This window comes from Pezoporus flaviventris, unplaced genomic scaffold (assembly GCF_033815535.1).
Source record: "Pezoporus flaviventris isolate CSIRO_AGI_PZ_B2104156 unplaced genomic scaffold, CSIRO_AGI_Pfla_v1 ptg000002l, whole genome shotgun sequence".
Taxonomy (NCBI): Eukaryota; Metazoa; Chordata; class Aves; order Psittaciformes; family Psittacidae; genus Pezoporus; species Pezoporus flaviventris.
In genome coordinates, this window is record NW_026892550.1 from 92,212,485 (window position 1) to 92,227,049 (window position 14,565).

The 14,565-nt window shown below is 49.2% G+C and overlaps 1 protein-coding gene across 1 annotated transcript; it reads right to left on the bottom strand.

Annotated features, from left to right (window-relative positions):
- Positions 1-1,105: 1,105 nt before the first annotated feature.
- Positions 1,106-6,661, bottom strand: MB (myoglobin). The gene is made up of 3 exons (XM_061445099.1): positions 6,440-6,661; positions 2,668-2,890; positions 1,106-1,977 (listed from the first exon to the last, which is right to left on the bottom strand). The coding sequence occupies exons 1-3, from the start codon at positions 6,532-6,534 to the stop codon at positions 1,831-1,833; spliced, it is 465 nt and encodes a 154-aa protein (XP_061301083.1). The 5' UTR covers positions 6,535-6,661; the 3' UTR covers positions 1,106-1,830.
- Positions 6,662-14,565: the final 7,904 nt, after the last annotated feature.

Consider the following 14,565-nt stretch of genomic DNA (forward strand, 5'->3'; position numbering starts at 1 on the left):
GAGATAAGGTGCATTACTTTCTCCCTACCAGAATAGAGCAGCCAGGTCTACTCTGCACATTTCCCATAGCCAGAACCCAGCTGCTTGCCTCTGTAGCATCCTGCGGCTGTGCCAAGATGCAACCCTGTCATGAATGCTCTCAACCCTGTGCAAATACACAGAAAGACAGCACATTGCTCATCCAACTTGCTTTCTGCATGGAAACAACTTGAGTGCATATGCTAGAAGAGAATGCAGCAGCCTACTGCTGAGGCCCTGAGATGGATGATGTGGATGGAGGAAGGGGAGAGAAGAAGGACCCCAGTGCTCGCTGTGGGGTATAATTGCCTAATAACTATGTCCAGCCAAAGGAGCTGCGTGATTCACCAAGAGTCAGCTAGTCCGCTGTGAACCTGAGTGTCAGGTCAAGACTTTGCACTTAAATCCCTATTCAGACTCCAACCAGTTCTGACTGATCCTTGGGCAGCCTTAGCACAACGTGGCCCTTAGCCTCTCCTACCCCAGTAAAATTAAGTTACTTGAACCTCATTCTGGTACCAAGATGGGGAGAGGGCAACAGGCAAACGCAGGGGCCTTGGCACTGTGTCTGTTCCTTAAGCTCCCCCACAGGATGTGGGTATACATCTGTAAACACACCTCAGCAAAAATACAAAATGATACAGAGGCTAAAGCTTGGATCTTAAGAGCATACGCTGCCATTGCATCCTTCCTCCTGGGCTAATTGGCCCTGGTTTCCATTGCTTGGGGGGAACAACACACTGTGCTTTCCTGGGACCCAAGGCCACTTGTGCATATTACCACCCCATAAATAAGCAAAGGGCCTTTCCTTGCCACCCTCCCCCCTGCACACCAATGGCCCTGGCCTTTAGTCAGCTTTGAGGCACTGAGTCCATGCTGCTGCTTTGCGTTGTGAAGCCCAGTAACCAGGTCATGACCCCATGGTGACATCTGAGTGCCCCAAGTCCCCTGGCTAAGACAGATGCCAAGTGCCACTCAAGTCATGGACTGACACTGCAGCTGGATACGTGTACAAGACACCTTTACGCTTTCTCCTTTCTCCCACTTCTCACTGGTGTGCCTGTAAAGCCAGGAGCAAACACACGACACTGGTGCAGGAATTTTTATTTTCTGAGAAACACATACTTGACTTCCCAGTGCAACAGAACTTCGGATGCGTAGCAGCAGCTACCAGAAACCTACAGATGTCAGGGAGTACTGCTTTTCCTAGTTTTGCTAACATGAGTTTAACAAGTTTCCGAGCTAGCAGACACTGGAGAATGACTGGCTGAATTCACCCCCATAAAGCAAGGTAGTACTGTGCTGGAAGCTCTCCACAGTAACCTGCTAACAGTCTCACCTGTGGGAGGAATGGGACGCTGTGCCCCTGCTTCCCATCCTGACATCTCTTTCATACCATTTGAGTCATCCCTTCACTCTCTCATTCACTACACTTTTCAACACTCCCCTTGTTACTCCACATCCCTTTGCCTCTGGCCATGCCATTCACTTCTCAGATGGGACTGCGTTTTGGGGAGGGAGAAAGAAAAAGGGGGTGGGGTAGGGTAGGCAGAAGCTCACAGATAATCCCTTACATTATTTCTCCTAAGGAAGCAGATTATTTCTCTTGTATACATGAAGCCAGGAAATAATGGTTTATGATGGATATCATTTTGAGTGCCTCTACACTGCCTGGAGTGACTTTTGGCCTCTCATCAAAACTTTCCCACAGATCTTGGATGGCCAATTGTGAGATGTCCGAAACAGTGCTGGGGAAGCTACTCTAAGATGCATGGACACGCCTCCATCGTGGTGTTCCTCTGTGCGTATGTGTTAACCCTGGAAACCAAACTCCTTGTACTTGGCGGCCATATCATTCCGGAACAGCTCTAGGGCCTTCTTCATTGCAGCCTGGGAATCAGCCCCAAAGTCTGCAGCATGTTTTTCAGCAAGGACCTTGATAATGACTTCAGAAATGAACTGTGAGGAAGGAAAGAGAGAGAGAGAAAAGCTGAAGGGACACTCAGGGTTTATTTTCAGAAAAGCCAGACTAGGAAATAGGTTGCTGAGCCTGGAAATATCTCCAAGCTAATTCAGTAGCCCTTCCCACAGTCTCTGGAGAGACAGTGAGGTCTAGCATGCAAGGAGCTTGGCTGGGCAGAAGAACTGGGCTCTATTCCTAGTTCTGACATTGATCTGCTTCATGACCTTGAGTAGATCATGGACCTTCCTACTCTTTGTCTGCCTAATCCATTAAGGCTGAAAATTCATGCCCTGTGTTTGTACACTTACTTTTGTGGGTCTTGGTCTCCCATAGATCCCCCAGGGCTTACCCTTAAACTGTATGTCCCTGGTATCCAGTCACTGACAGCTCTTACGTAATGTAGTTTCCCAGGCATGCAGAGGCTGCATAGGCTGGTTTATTATTGTCAAGGGTTGGTCAGACTGAGTGTGGTGTTTGGAATGGGAAATCTAAACTTGGATAGTCACATACCATTCACATACCATGAGCCCTTTCCATTCCTCCTCTTGCCTGTACACAGAGACATTGGACTTGAGGGAGAGCTCACTGAAGTCCAACTAGCCATCAGTAAATAAAGGGCAACTCTCACGTATCTTGCACACATTCACTACACATCAGACAAGAAGGCTCCCTGCCATTTTCCATACCTCCAGGTATTTGACAGGGATTTTGTGCTTGGTCGCATGGGTTTGAGCCAGGGGCTTCAACTCTGCCTCATGATTACCCTTCTGCTTCAGGATTTTGCCCAGTTGGGTAAGGACAGTAGCTCCATGTTTCTTCAGATCTTCCGAGCCCTTCATCTGATCAGGGGTCTTCAGGCCTTTGAACTTTTCAAAGCGATCCAAGGTCTCAGGGTGGTCCTGGAAGAGTCTGTGAACAAAAGTAGAGGGACTTGTGAGACTTGAGAGAGCTGTCTTCCAGGCTGTAACTGAGGTCCAGCTGCTCCAGGTATTTCAGACAAAGGTGTGATAACCCTCTTCCTTCCCTCTTACCTAGTCCCTGTTAGTAGAGGATACTTTAACCTGGAAACTCTGACACTTTACATCCTTTCCAAATTACCACCATTCACAATCACTCCTTTTAGCAGGTATATAAGCCAGGGAAACATCTGACCCTACTCGGAATTTGGTTTAAGTGTTTTTCAACCTTCCTCTGGTAGGTTGTTCCACAACCTGATGACAGTCTATGTGGAGAAATTTCTATTTATTTTATACAGGCTGCTTTTTATCATTTTTTAATGATGTCTCAGGGAGCAGAAGCTCCTGACATACCTCCCTTTGAGTATTGTTTCTGCTTTAATCCCATCCTCTTACATGTCCTAAACATGATCACTGCTGCCTTTTTCCATTTCCTCTGGCTGTGACAGACACTGCCCTGAACATGTCCAGCTAGAGTGACAGAGCATATTTTTTATATATATAGCTCTGCTAACTCTTTGGCACCAGTCCCCTGGGTTGTGTCAGCTGTATTAAGGTAGAGAGAAGAGCCAAGGTTGGTTGTGGTACTGAGAGGTGAGTTCCCGCATTCCTATGAAGGAGAAACAAAACCATCTGTCTTTGTTGACTTACTATTGCTGAGGAGCCAACCTGTAGACCCCTGGCCCTCACCAGGACACTCTTACCCAGCCCATCTCTGCAGGAAAAGAGACTTCTAGAGGCTTCTTGTACACACACACACAAAAAGGGAGCAGTCCCCAACCTCATGTCCCTCACATCTGGAGCTTAGGTATTCTTGAACATCAGCTGAATGGGACAGCTACTGTGTCTCCACCCTATGACTGCAGACACAGAGACATTTGGTTCCTTTCCCTCTTTCCCAGCCCCCAGCTCAGCCCAGCTACCAGCAGTGTAATTTGTCCATTGAGAACCACAGCACCTCAGAGAGTCCTTGGGAGTAAATGGGTAATAAGACCATACAACCTTCAGGCATGTTGGTGCCATGCCATGCAGTCCTATACATAGGCTCCCTGATCCAAAAATGGAAATGAAACCAAGAAGGTGGAAGTGTCTAAAAGACAGACTAAAGTTGTCCCTGGTGCTTCCTCCCTGTTGCATTTCCTAGGAGACAGGATGCAGACACCACTGGCAACCAAAAGTAGGAAATTCACTCTTCCCTGCCAGGGTTGAGGTGAAAAGGGGATACTGTCTGTCCTGATTATTAGGAGAAGTCTAATAATTTGGTGTTAGGCGACATTAGCTCCCTTGCACAAGTCTATCTTCAGGTATTACACCCCCTGATAGGCATAATACAACCAGTTGAAGCACCAGAAAAAGCAGTATCTGTCTTTACAGCCAGGACCCTACAGCTCACATCTGTGAAGTGGCTTGCCCAAGTTACCTGCAGCAGTGTCTGGAGCTCCAGCCCAGGACCTCAGCCATGAAACCACTTTCCCTCTCATGGTACAGTGACTGCACACTTGCTCTGCCCTTGAGAGGGTGCTGGGACTTGTGTCCCATCTAGAACTGGACATTCTTCTTAAGTAAGTTGTCATGAGGGCCAGACTCTCCACTGTATGATGTGAGTATAGGCAAAACTACACTAACAAATATCTCAAGCACATGGAAAACACAGAGGGTTCTGCAGCAAAAAGATTCAGTAGAGGAGTCCAATCTTTGGACCAAAGACCAGTCTTTGCTGGTGTTTCATTTCAAAGAATTTTTGTACTCTATCAGGTGCTGAGCACGCCACCATCAGCCTTTTCTTTTCTCCTGTATCTTTCCATGACACAAGTTGTGTCCCACCCAGAGAGAGAAAAAAGCCTTGCACTTTGGAATGGGATGCAGTTACTTCTAAAAATCTCCCTCCACTGTGTCCGGCGATGCCTGAATTGTGTCTGACAGAGATTATAGACTCCCAAGACACTTGAAAATTCTTCCAAGGAGTATTCTTTTGTTTCCTTTGGAAGACATCTAATTGAATAGGCATTTTCTAAACATATACCCAGAATGTGACATCTACCTGAGAAGCCTTTGACAATTCACGTGCAGACACATATCTAAACTAAGAGCTGCTGGGCTTCCCCTGCCTTTCTCTTCCTTCAGAAACCCCTTGAAGGAATAAGAAATTATCTGGGTTGGTTTGGCTGGGGAGCACAAAGTCACAGGGAAAGGGGGTGTCTTCTATTTATTTAATGCCATGCTCTTTCCTGCAATACCTGTAAGAAAAATGCTATGATCTTTTCAGCTAGAAACTGCTTTTACTATCTTGTGGCACCTCCAGAGCCAAAGTAGCCACCACACAGAGACGAACTGGTGGGGAGGGCTCAGGTTCCTGCTACCCCTGCAGCATGCCTGCTCTGGACCTCATGAACCATCACACTGCCACCCGGCTGCCCCACCTCTCCCTTCCCTTCAAGCTAAACTGGGCCATGATAAAGAAGGTAAATGAAACAGCCCACTGCTCTGGCTCATCTTTGAAAAAGCTTTTCAAAGCTTTTCAGTGGATTTACCTGGTGGTGTGGGCTCCTTCAGTTGTGCTTAGCCTGGGAAGCCTCCCAAATGAGTGCTATATCCCCACTGCTCTCCTCAGCGCCTGTACCCTTCCAGCACATTATACTGTGCACAGGCTGAGGGGAGAGACCTGGAGAGAGTATCCTTGAAGCCTCCATTCCTGCTGGTCTTTAAGGACAGGCCCCAGTGCCACCCAGTGATGTTTCTAACTCCACATTCCTGAGATCTCTTCCAGATTGCATTTCTGTGACTTGTTGTTGGTGCCTGGAATGTTCCCCTTGTGGGGGACCAGGACCACAAGGACAGCAGGGGTGCAGGGGTCCTCTTGGATGCAGACCTCGTGAGCACTCCCACTCTGACACCAGGATCATGGAGGAGGGAAGTGGGTAGAAGGATGTGCCTTGTTTCACAACCAGGCCTCAGATACATCACTGGGAAGTAGACAAGTGTTACCACCCAGATTTCTGGCCAAAAAGGAGGTTGGGCAGCGCTCTGGCAGGTGAGACTAAGTTGGGGAGAGGGAAACATTCATGTACTTCACAGTTAATTTTACTGAAATCATTGACAGAGGTGATTTTCCTCTCCTCTCCTTCCCTGCCTCTCTACATCCTTGCTGCAGAGCATCTGAAGCCCCAGGTCACACAATTTGCTCCAGCATTTCTTGCCACAGTGCTTGAGCAATGAGGATCCAAGCAGAGCTTTGCCAGCAGAGGCATAGAGAGTGAGTCCCACCATCTTTTGAAAGCATCACTGGCGTGCTGTTGCACCCACAGACAGAAGCACAGCCACTTTACACAGTTTTTAACCCAGAAACCATAGCAATGGAAAAAACACCACCCTACAACAAAGAAAGCAAAGCTGGTTGAAACAAACACTGCCAAACACAAGCCTCTATGCTAAACATACACCTTCCTTGGTCTGTCATCAGGAACTCTCAGCTCTACTCTTAAGACCAAAGCTTCTTGCCTACCTCATTAAGATCTCATGCCCATGGCCAGCGACGTCGGACTCCACCTTTCCCCAGATGGCCAGCACGTGCTGCCATTCCTGGTCACTGAGCCCCATGGTTCACTGAAGTCAGGTCCCGAGTGCTCCCCGCAGCCGTTTGCCTTTCCCCAAAGGGTGTCTGGAGAGCTCACCCATGGGATTTATAGCCCCTGCTCACAGACCTACACCTGTCAATCGTCAGCTGGATGTCTTGCTCTCTTTCAGGCTTGTCTAAACTAATCAGCCTCCCTATTTTTTTCTAGGAAACTATTTTGGGTCAGGTGCTATTGTGGGTGCCACTGATTGGCATCATTTCTGCTTTTCGTGTTGGACTGGCTCATGTCCCACTCTAGACAGAAAGGGCACCGCTGAAACACAGTGCCAGGAGCCTGTCCCAGGTTCACAAGGACCCAGAGACAGCGTCAAGCTGTATGGCAGGAGATTCCTGTAGAGCACCGTCATCTGCAAGGCCACCCTACCCCCTCTCCCCTGGCCTGCCAAGGGCAAGCAGGAGAAAAAGCCACCAGGACAGCTGGTAGCATCGGTTCTGTTGCTCCAAAGGCCTTTCCTTTCCCATGATGATCTCACTCTCCTTTTTCCCTGGGGTAACACACACCGTTTACTTATAGAGAAAAGCACAGAGTTAGAAGAGACAAGTCCTTAAGAGCTAACCATATTCAAAGTGGCCCCAGCCTCTGTAGCAAGGAGGAAGTGGATAAAAGCTATATGGGAGCCAGTTACCCTGCATCTACCTGCTGGGGTCCTTCTGCCTGTCTCTTTGGGGAACACCCAGGATTAGCTGATGGCTGAGCCTGGATATTGGAACCAACAGACCTATAGCTGAGCCAGGAGGGTTTGTGGCAGGCCAGAGACACAAGGCCACAGGAGGGCTTCACTCAACACACACCCAGCCAGCAGCTAAGGTCTCTGGCTACCTCTGTCAAGTCAAATATCAGTGTTGGGAAGAAAAGCCACTGGGCTGACAAGCAGTGTGGGTATGCTTCAGGACATGTCCCAGCCGTTCTCATTTAGCCACATCAGGACTGATAATGGCCTGGCACACCAGCAGGGTGATTAGTCCCTTCCAGGGGGTGACTGCAGTCAGAGCACAGCCTGATAACAAAGCCCAGCTAGTGCTGCTGTCCTGAAGCACGTACCTACCTCTGGACACGTCCAAAGGGGCACATGCTGCAGACCTTGGCAGGTGGGAAATGTCAGCTGAGCACTGAAGACACTTGCTCTTGGGGCCCAGAAGAAGAACATGCGACCCCACTGTCCCTACCAGTGCTGCAGGACCTGAGGTGCATCACTGCCTCTGCACCCATCCACTCTGCAATGTGGGAACAGTCTCCGTGCTCCAGCCCTGCAAGGGGAAAGAAGTGCCATGTACGAAGGAAAACAGGCAGCGAGGAGGATGGAAGCCCACAGCCACCATCCCCTCACAAATGCACAGGTTTAAAGGGAATCATTTGAGTAAGAACAGTGGTAAAAGCCAAATGGAGGCGTCCCCTGGTATCCAAGCCCAGAGGTAAGGGAATTTTGGCCATTACACGTCGCAAGACTCTGTCAGAGTCAACCTGCAAATCCCCGCTTTCTCTCTTCTCTACACACTAGTTTGCTTTACAGCCAAAAAAAAACAAACCCATGTCCTAAACATTCCAGTGCCAAGATTCGATCCTGATTTACCTGTGCAAACAGATGGAAGAGGGCTCATTCCTCATGATGTTCTCTACAGCACAGTGCTGAGATGGGAGAGATCACATACCTGCAGACTCCCTCTTCAAGTACTTACAGCAGTAGACAAGCATTAGCACCATCCCAGGCTCAGCCTTGGGCAGGATCCTGAATACTGACCTTACTGTTTTACACACGTTTCAGACTTGACAGAAATGTGCTCCTGGTACATGAGAGGCTGCTGCTTATGCACTGAGCTCTGTCATATTCCCCAAGCTGAAACTACTCAGTTGCCATAATAACTTCATTTGAAGTTGGGTGACCCTCTGCTCCCTGTAGATTTAACCAGGGTTGGTGAAGCCAGAGGTCCTGCTATGGGCATTAGTGTTAAATGGTCAGAAGGCTTAAAAAGTGTATGGGATTCCATATTGTGGTTTTTTTTTCTTAAAGTGAAGTAGCAATAAAATTAAATTGTAAGCTCTCCTTCCTATAGCTTAAGTAAATAGCCTACAGAAATACTCAAACCTTTATGGCACACCACGCTAAGCCTCAACCCTGAAGCGGCAAAAAGGACATAACATTTTAGTATCTATAGGCCTCTCCTCTCTCCCTCGGGGCAAAATCTGTCACTTGCACGATCCTCTAATAAATGTAAACTCCAGAGAGCCAAGATACCAGATGCGCCTTTAAAAAGTGCCGGGTGACTGAATAACCTGTTTCAAACAGCCCTGGCCACAGCAGAGCCATGCTGCCTCCCATGTGTCTGCACCCACACCAGAGGCACTCTCGCTAGACCAGCATAAGATGTACCGTCCATATTTGTGGCCACGTTTTGGGGTGCATCGCTGCGTGATGCGAGCGCTGTCTCTGCCTCGTTGCAAAGCCTCCGGGTGGGCCGGGACCAGCCGGCGCAGGGACCGCCTGAGGCTCCCGCTGCCCGGGCAGGAGGCGCCGGAGCAGCCCGGCTCCGTCGGCCAGGACTTGCTACCATCTAGTGGCCACGGGCGACAAAGCTACGGGGACTGGAGGTGACGTCCAAGCCCCTTCCCGGTATTCGGAAGCTGGGGAGGGGGCCCTCAAATTTCGGAGGCAGGAGGGTGACCCTGGGACACGCAGGACTGCAGAGTCCCGACGCAGGGTCACTCTGCGGCTGGGTGGCAGATGGCAGAACTCTGTGTAGGGGGCTCTTTCTCAGAGTGGGGCATAGAGACAGTCTCTTTTCCTCCACAGCAGGGCCTTGGGGTGGCTGGGCAGCTTTGCTCCCAGCCCTTCAGCAGGTTGCTGGCATGGGGAAAATGCTGCACCTAACCCCCCAGCCTTGAGCACTGGTGGTGGGATTGGAGCAGAGGAAGATCCCGTGGGACAGCCATAGCAAAGCCTTGGGGTACTCCCAAGGAGGAAGGCTGTCCTAGGGGCTTTGTGGTTCTACCCAAAAATGTTACCAAAAGATGCTTAGGAGAGGACCACCCATCTAATGGGTGCAGCAGGCAGTGGAAGAGACATTTCTGGCAAAGCAGTGGGTACAGTCTCACCTCTGCTTTGCTTGTCCCTCAAGCAGCAAACCTTTCTGGAGGCTTTAGTGGATTTAGACCATGCCGCAATCCCAGTAATGGAAAAGATGCTTGTTTTCCCTATTTATGAAGGATCAAAGAAGTTCTAAGACTTGCTTCAGCCCACAAGCACACCAGTGAAAGAGCAAGGTCTGGCTCTTGGGTATGGTTTTAGAAACAGCAGCTGTCTGGTGGTTATTAATACATGGCACAGACACCCAGGTGGAAAAGAGATGCACAGTAGGAATCACACACTAGCCACAGGGAGGGACCAGCTCAAAGTCTGTTTGACCACAGAGAAGAGGTAACCCAACCCCAGCCTGTAAAGTGAACATCAGAGGGCCCGGCAGTCCCCGGCATTGCCTTGGCAGTTAATAGAACAAGTCACCAATGATTTCTAGCCCTGTCTACCCTGCAGCCAGACCTGCTGCAAGCAGGGAGATGTACACACAAGAGAAAGACACTAGCAGAAATAATAGGTTTTTTTCTTTTCAAGTAAGTTCATGAAATAAACTTTCCAGCAAGAAGGAGAGAGATGCTCCAAAAACCACTCCATTTTCCTCAAGGAGCAACCGAAACCATCTTATATGCTTACACAACAGAACAGCTCAGAGGGACAAAGAGGGGGCTTTTGACCAAATAACATCTTTTCAATGAGCCTTTCCCCCCACAACACAAAACCTCTTGAGAACAGCCAAGGGTCCTGTGCTGGGAGCGGTGGTGGTGATGGCCCTGGCTCTGCTATGACTTGGGGTTGTATAAAGCATGACATGACGTGACATGACATGATGTGACATGACGTAAACATGGTACATGCCACTCTGCAAGGGGAGCTGTTGGGGGAGGCCGGCACTCCAAAAAAAGCTGGGAATGTTATTATATAATGGGAACTTACATAATTACCTATTGCATAATGCCAGGGAAAGGGCCCTCCGTAACGCAGCTGTGGTTTCTATGGCATTTAGCTGATAACGTGACTGCTTCTCAGAGATTCATTTGCACTCTGCTTCAGGAGCCTGCAGCTCAGTCCATGCAGGTGAGACCCTGTGCTTCCAGCAATGTTAGCAGGACAGGTAAGGGCAATAGTAACAGGATCTTATATGCATAGCAAGGCAAGAACATTGAGTTTTGTGCAGCTTTACCTTTGATTTCAGTATTCAAAGGATCAGAGGACTGTCACAAAAGAGCACTATATGAAGCCGCATCCAATGCACAGCCTCCACTGCTTGTAGAAAACAAGGTGGAGAACTGATGGTGGCAGTGGCCAAATCCACTCCAGGCTCAACTCTTCTCTTCCCCTGGCACTTAAACACTATTCTTAGCAGTGCCTTCAGGCAGGGCTCCCACACACTGATGGATTTCAGCAGCTGAGAGGTGACCCAAGGCGACTGCTTAAAAGGAAGAGGAAGGATTAGGAAGAGATTTCAGCATCAGGACAAGATTTGGGCTGTGAGCTTGCAGAGCTGTGGTATATACTTATTAGTATCTTGGCATGGATTTGTTCATGGAACATGCCCTGTGCCATAAAGTCAGAGGTAGCATTACCTTCACTTCATTGCTCACAGGATCCAGCTTTCAGTGACTATGAGGCAAGCGACTGTATGACTCAGTCATTTTCTTTTTCCAGAAGATGCCTAGCATAATGCAGGCATGATCCACAGCTCCTGTGCAGTCATCCAGGCATCTCACGGTATATAGGACACTGCACAGCACCTGGACAAAATGTATACCTGGGCTAAGCAGGGCACTTACTGCAGGCCAGTACTTGGCTTCAGTGTGAGAACAAGCAGAAAAGCAGCAGGGCAGTCCAAGACCAGAATATTTAGGCTCCAGTATAGAAGCTGAGGCTGTTTCTGAGGCTGCATGAGCTCTCTCTGGGGATGCAAACCTCCTCGGAAGGGCTGGGAAATGAGAGCACAAAAGAACTGAAGATTTCCGAGGGAAACTATGAGTGCAGTAAAAAGAAGGGGGAGTACGATTAGAAAACAATGGGCAGATTTTAAAGGCTGGCCCATCCCATGGGCAAAGGGAGGAGATTCTCTTTTTGGAAGTAAGAACATAGATTATAGCCGTGAGACCCTGGATTTGTCTAGGAGTCAGTGGGAAGGCATGAAGGAACTGTGGCATACAGCAGTCCCTTCAGGTGGATTAAACTTCAAAACTCCATAATGGCACACAGAGATTTGTGCACTACTTACTGAAATAATAAAGCAAGAAGTGAATTCCTCCCTCATCCCTCACAACCAACAAATTACTGTAACTAGAGCCTGCCAAGGGACAGCTGGAAAAGGCAAGGGCCTTAAAATCACATATGGGCAAAAAAAGCCAAGCAATCAGCATCCATGCAATATGGTGTGGCTGCCTGACACCCTGAACTCTGTAGCTCAGAGCTACACATAGGAAGCTGTAACAGAGATGCTGGCAGCATGGCTGAGGCTGGGATTTCAAAATCAGGTTGGACTGAAATGCAAGCAGTTGGAAGGGGCAGCTGTTCCCACACCATGCCTTATGCCACAGAGGGTCCTCCTCGCCCTCCTTGCAATGCCTTGGGAATACAGGTGCAAGGGGCACCTTGCAAGGTGCTTTGCCCTGTAAGAGAGTGGGGGGTGCTTTGGGCATGGCTGGGTGCTGCTGGAGAGGCATACACATGCCTGCGAAGGCAGCAGCAACTTCAGCACAGCCAAGATGAGAGCAAGAACAGCATCAGAGGTGAGGAAGCTGAGCCACTGTGCAAGCAAGCGCCCTTTAAACAGCCCACCCTTCCTTGGGACTCACATGCCCTGGGCTGCTCCTCAAGGAAAAGGAATTAACCAGGCACAACCAGGCATTAACCAGGCACTGTGCTCAGCTCAGCTGTGGGATCTCAGGCTCCCAAAAAAGGTTGGGAGAGCACATTGCTTCATGATGAAATTGGGTGGTACAGCTGCAAATTGCCTTGGCCAGCCCCAGTGGGCAGGCAAGTAGCCCTTCAAGGTACCAGCACTGGAGGCTGTGTGTGTTTTCAAGATGGATTTGGAGGCAATGCCAGTAGAACCTCCCCCACCCTGTGATGCTTGTGCAGCTCTTTAGGAAGGTGCAAAATGAACTGGATCAAGGAACTGAGGTGAGTTTAAAGTATTTGTCTTTTGGTGAACTTATTTTGAAGCCAGCTGAGTTCTGCTCTCTGGTTTGTCACACAGCCTGATTGGCAGATACTGGCAGAGGGGAAAAGGGAGGCAGAGCTACTTACGTAGGCATTGCTTGTGAAAGAAACACCCATGAAGCCATCCTCCAAAAGCCAGGGCAGCGCTGTGTAAGCAGTGGCACAGCACACACAAATTAGTGATTCCCTTTGCCTGAGTTTTGGGGGGTGAAAGGCAAGAAACAGACACATTTTTCACTCCCTTTGCCTGCAAAGCAGTCTCTCATCCACAGGGCACAGAGCTCCTGCAAGATAAGAGCCCGTGAGGAAGCCAAGATCTACCCCTTGTTTGTACTGCTGTTTACACTTGCCTTTTAACAAGCTCGAGCAGGTTCTTGCTTCCAGCTGCAGTTGGCCCTTTTCAAAGTTCACGCTCTCATTTTGCATTATCATCCCAATGCCAAGCGCTCCCTAAGAGAGGAGAGGGACAACCGGGACTTCTTCTCTTCTGAGAAGCAGCAGCAATTTAAGCAGTCCTTAATCCAGCAGTGCTTTCTCGGCTCTGCTGGTATCATGGGGAACGGCTGCAGGGAAAGCGATCCCTCTGAAAAAAACACTTGGCAAAAGAATGTTTTCTTCCAGCAGATTAACACTGGATGGCAGTGAGCACTCTCAACACAGTGCTGGTGGCCCGGCCCCTGAGCAGGGCATCTACCACTGTTTGGGATGGGGTCTCTGTTCTGCATCTTTTCCCCATATTGTCATCCTTGCCATTTCATATAATTTTCACTGCTGTGCTTGCAATCAGATCTTTTCACTAGTCCACATTAGGGTCCTGCTGGCAAAACAGCCATAGTGGTGGGGCTTTGTAGTGGTTGCAAGATACTGGCCCAAAAAGAACAAGCGCTGTAAGATCTCACCTGTGTTGAGAATCGTGGTCCTGTGGTTGCTTTGGTGCTGGTACAAGCCAGCATCCTTCCCAAGCTCAGCCTGGCTACCTCTCACCTGTTTGGGTCTAGGGCTGCCTATATGGATGTCCCAGGCTGGGCACCTTTGGAAAGCTCACCCATAAGTACCTTACATACACAGGATCCATGACAGCTAAAAGCTTATCTAGCCTCTTCCCCCGATACCACTAGAGGCAGATGGTCAAGAGATGTGGAAGAAGCAGTCCTACTCCTTCACAGCAGCTTGAGGGTAAAGGACTTCCCAAGGTTATAGTTGCATGCTTGTGTTCAACAGTCTAAGGCAGAGCTCTGCATGAGGTTTTTACATTTTTTAACCCTCTCATACATGCTCCCCAAAACATATTTCAGACACGGCTGCAGCCTTACAAGGTCAAACTGTTAAAACCAACCCGCTGACTTGGTGACTCTGCAGCAGATTAACCAACGTGCAAAGACAACAGTTTGCTCTCTAACCATTCACAAATGGCTTCAAGGCATGTCCCCCCAAAACCCTCAATAAAAACCCTCAATAAAAAGCAAGCTCCATCACGCTCAGAGATCTCAGCACCATGCAGGGCTCTCACCCCCGGCACCTGTTTTATTGTGGGTTCCCCAGACATCATGGCTTTATAGTCTGATCTTCCTCCTTCCGCCAAGTGCTTCAGTGCTGGTGGCTCAGCTGGTTGGATCCAGCTGGTCTGTGGCAGCATCTGCCTGGAAATTGCTTGTCTTAGCCTGAGGTCCTTTATTTCATTCCCTGTCAGCTGCAGCAGAGATCTCGCCGCACGCTGTGGCGCTCTGCTCTAAATGAATCCTT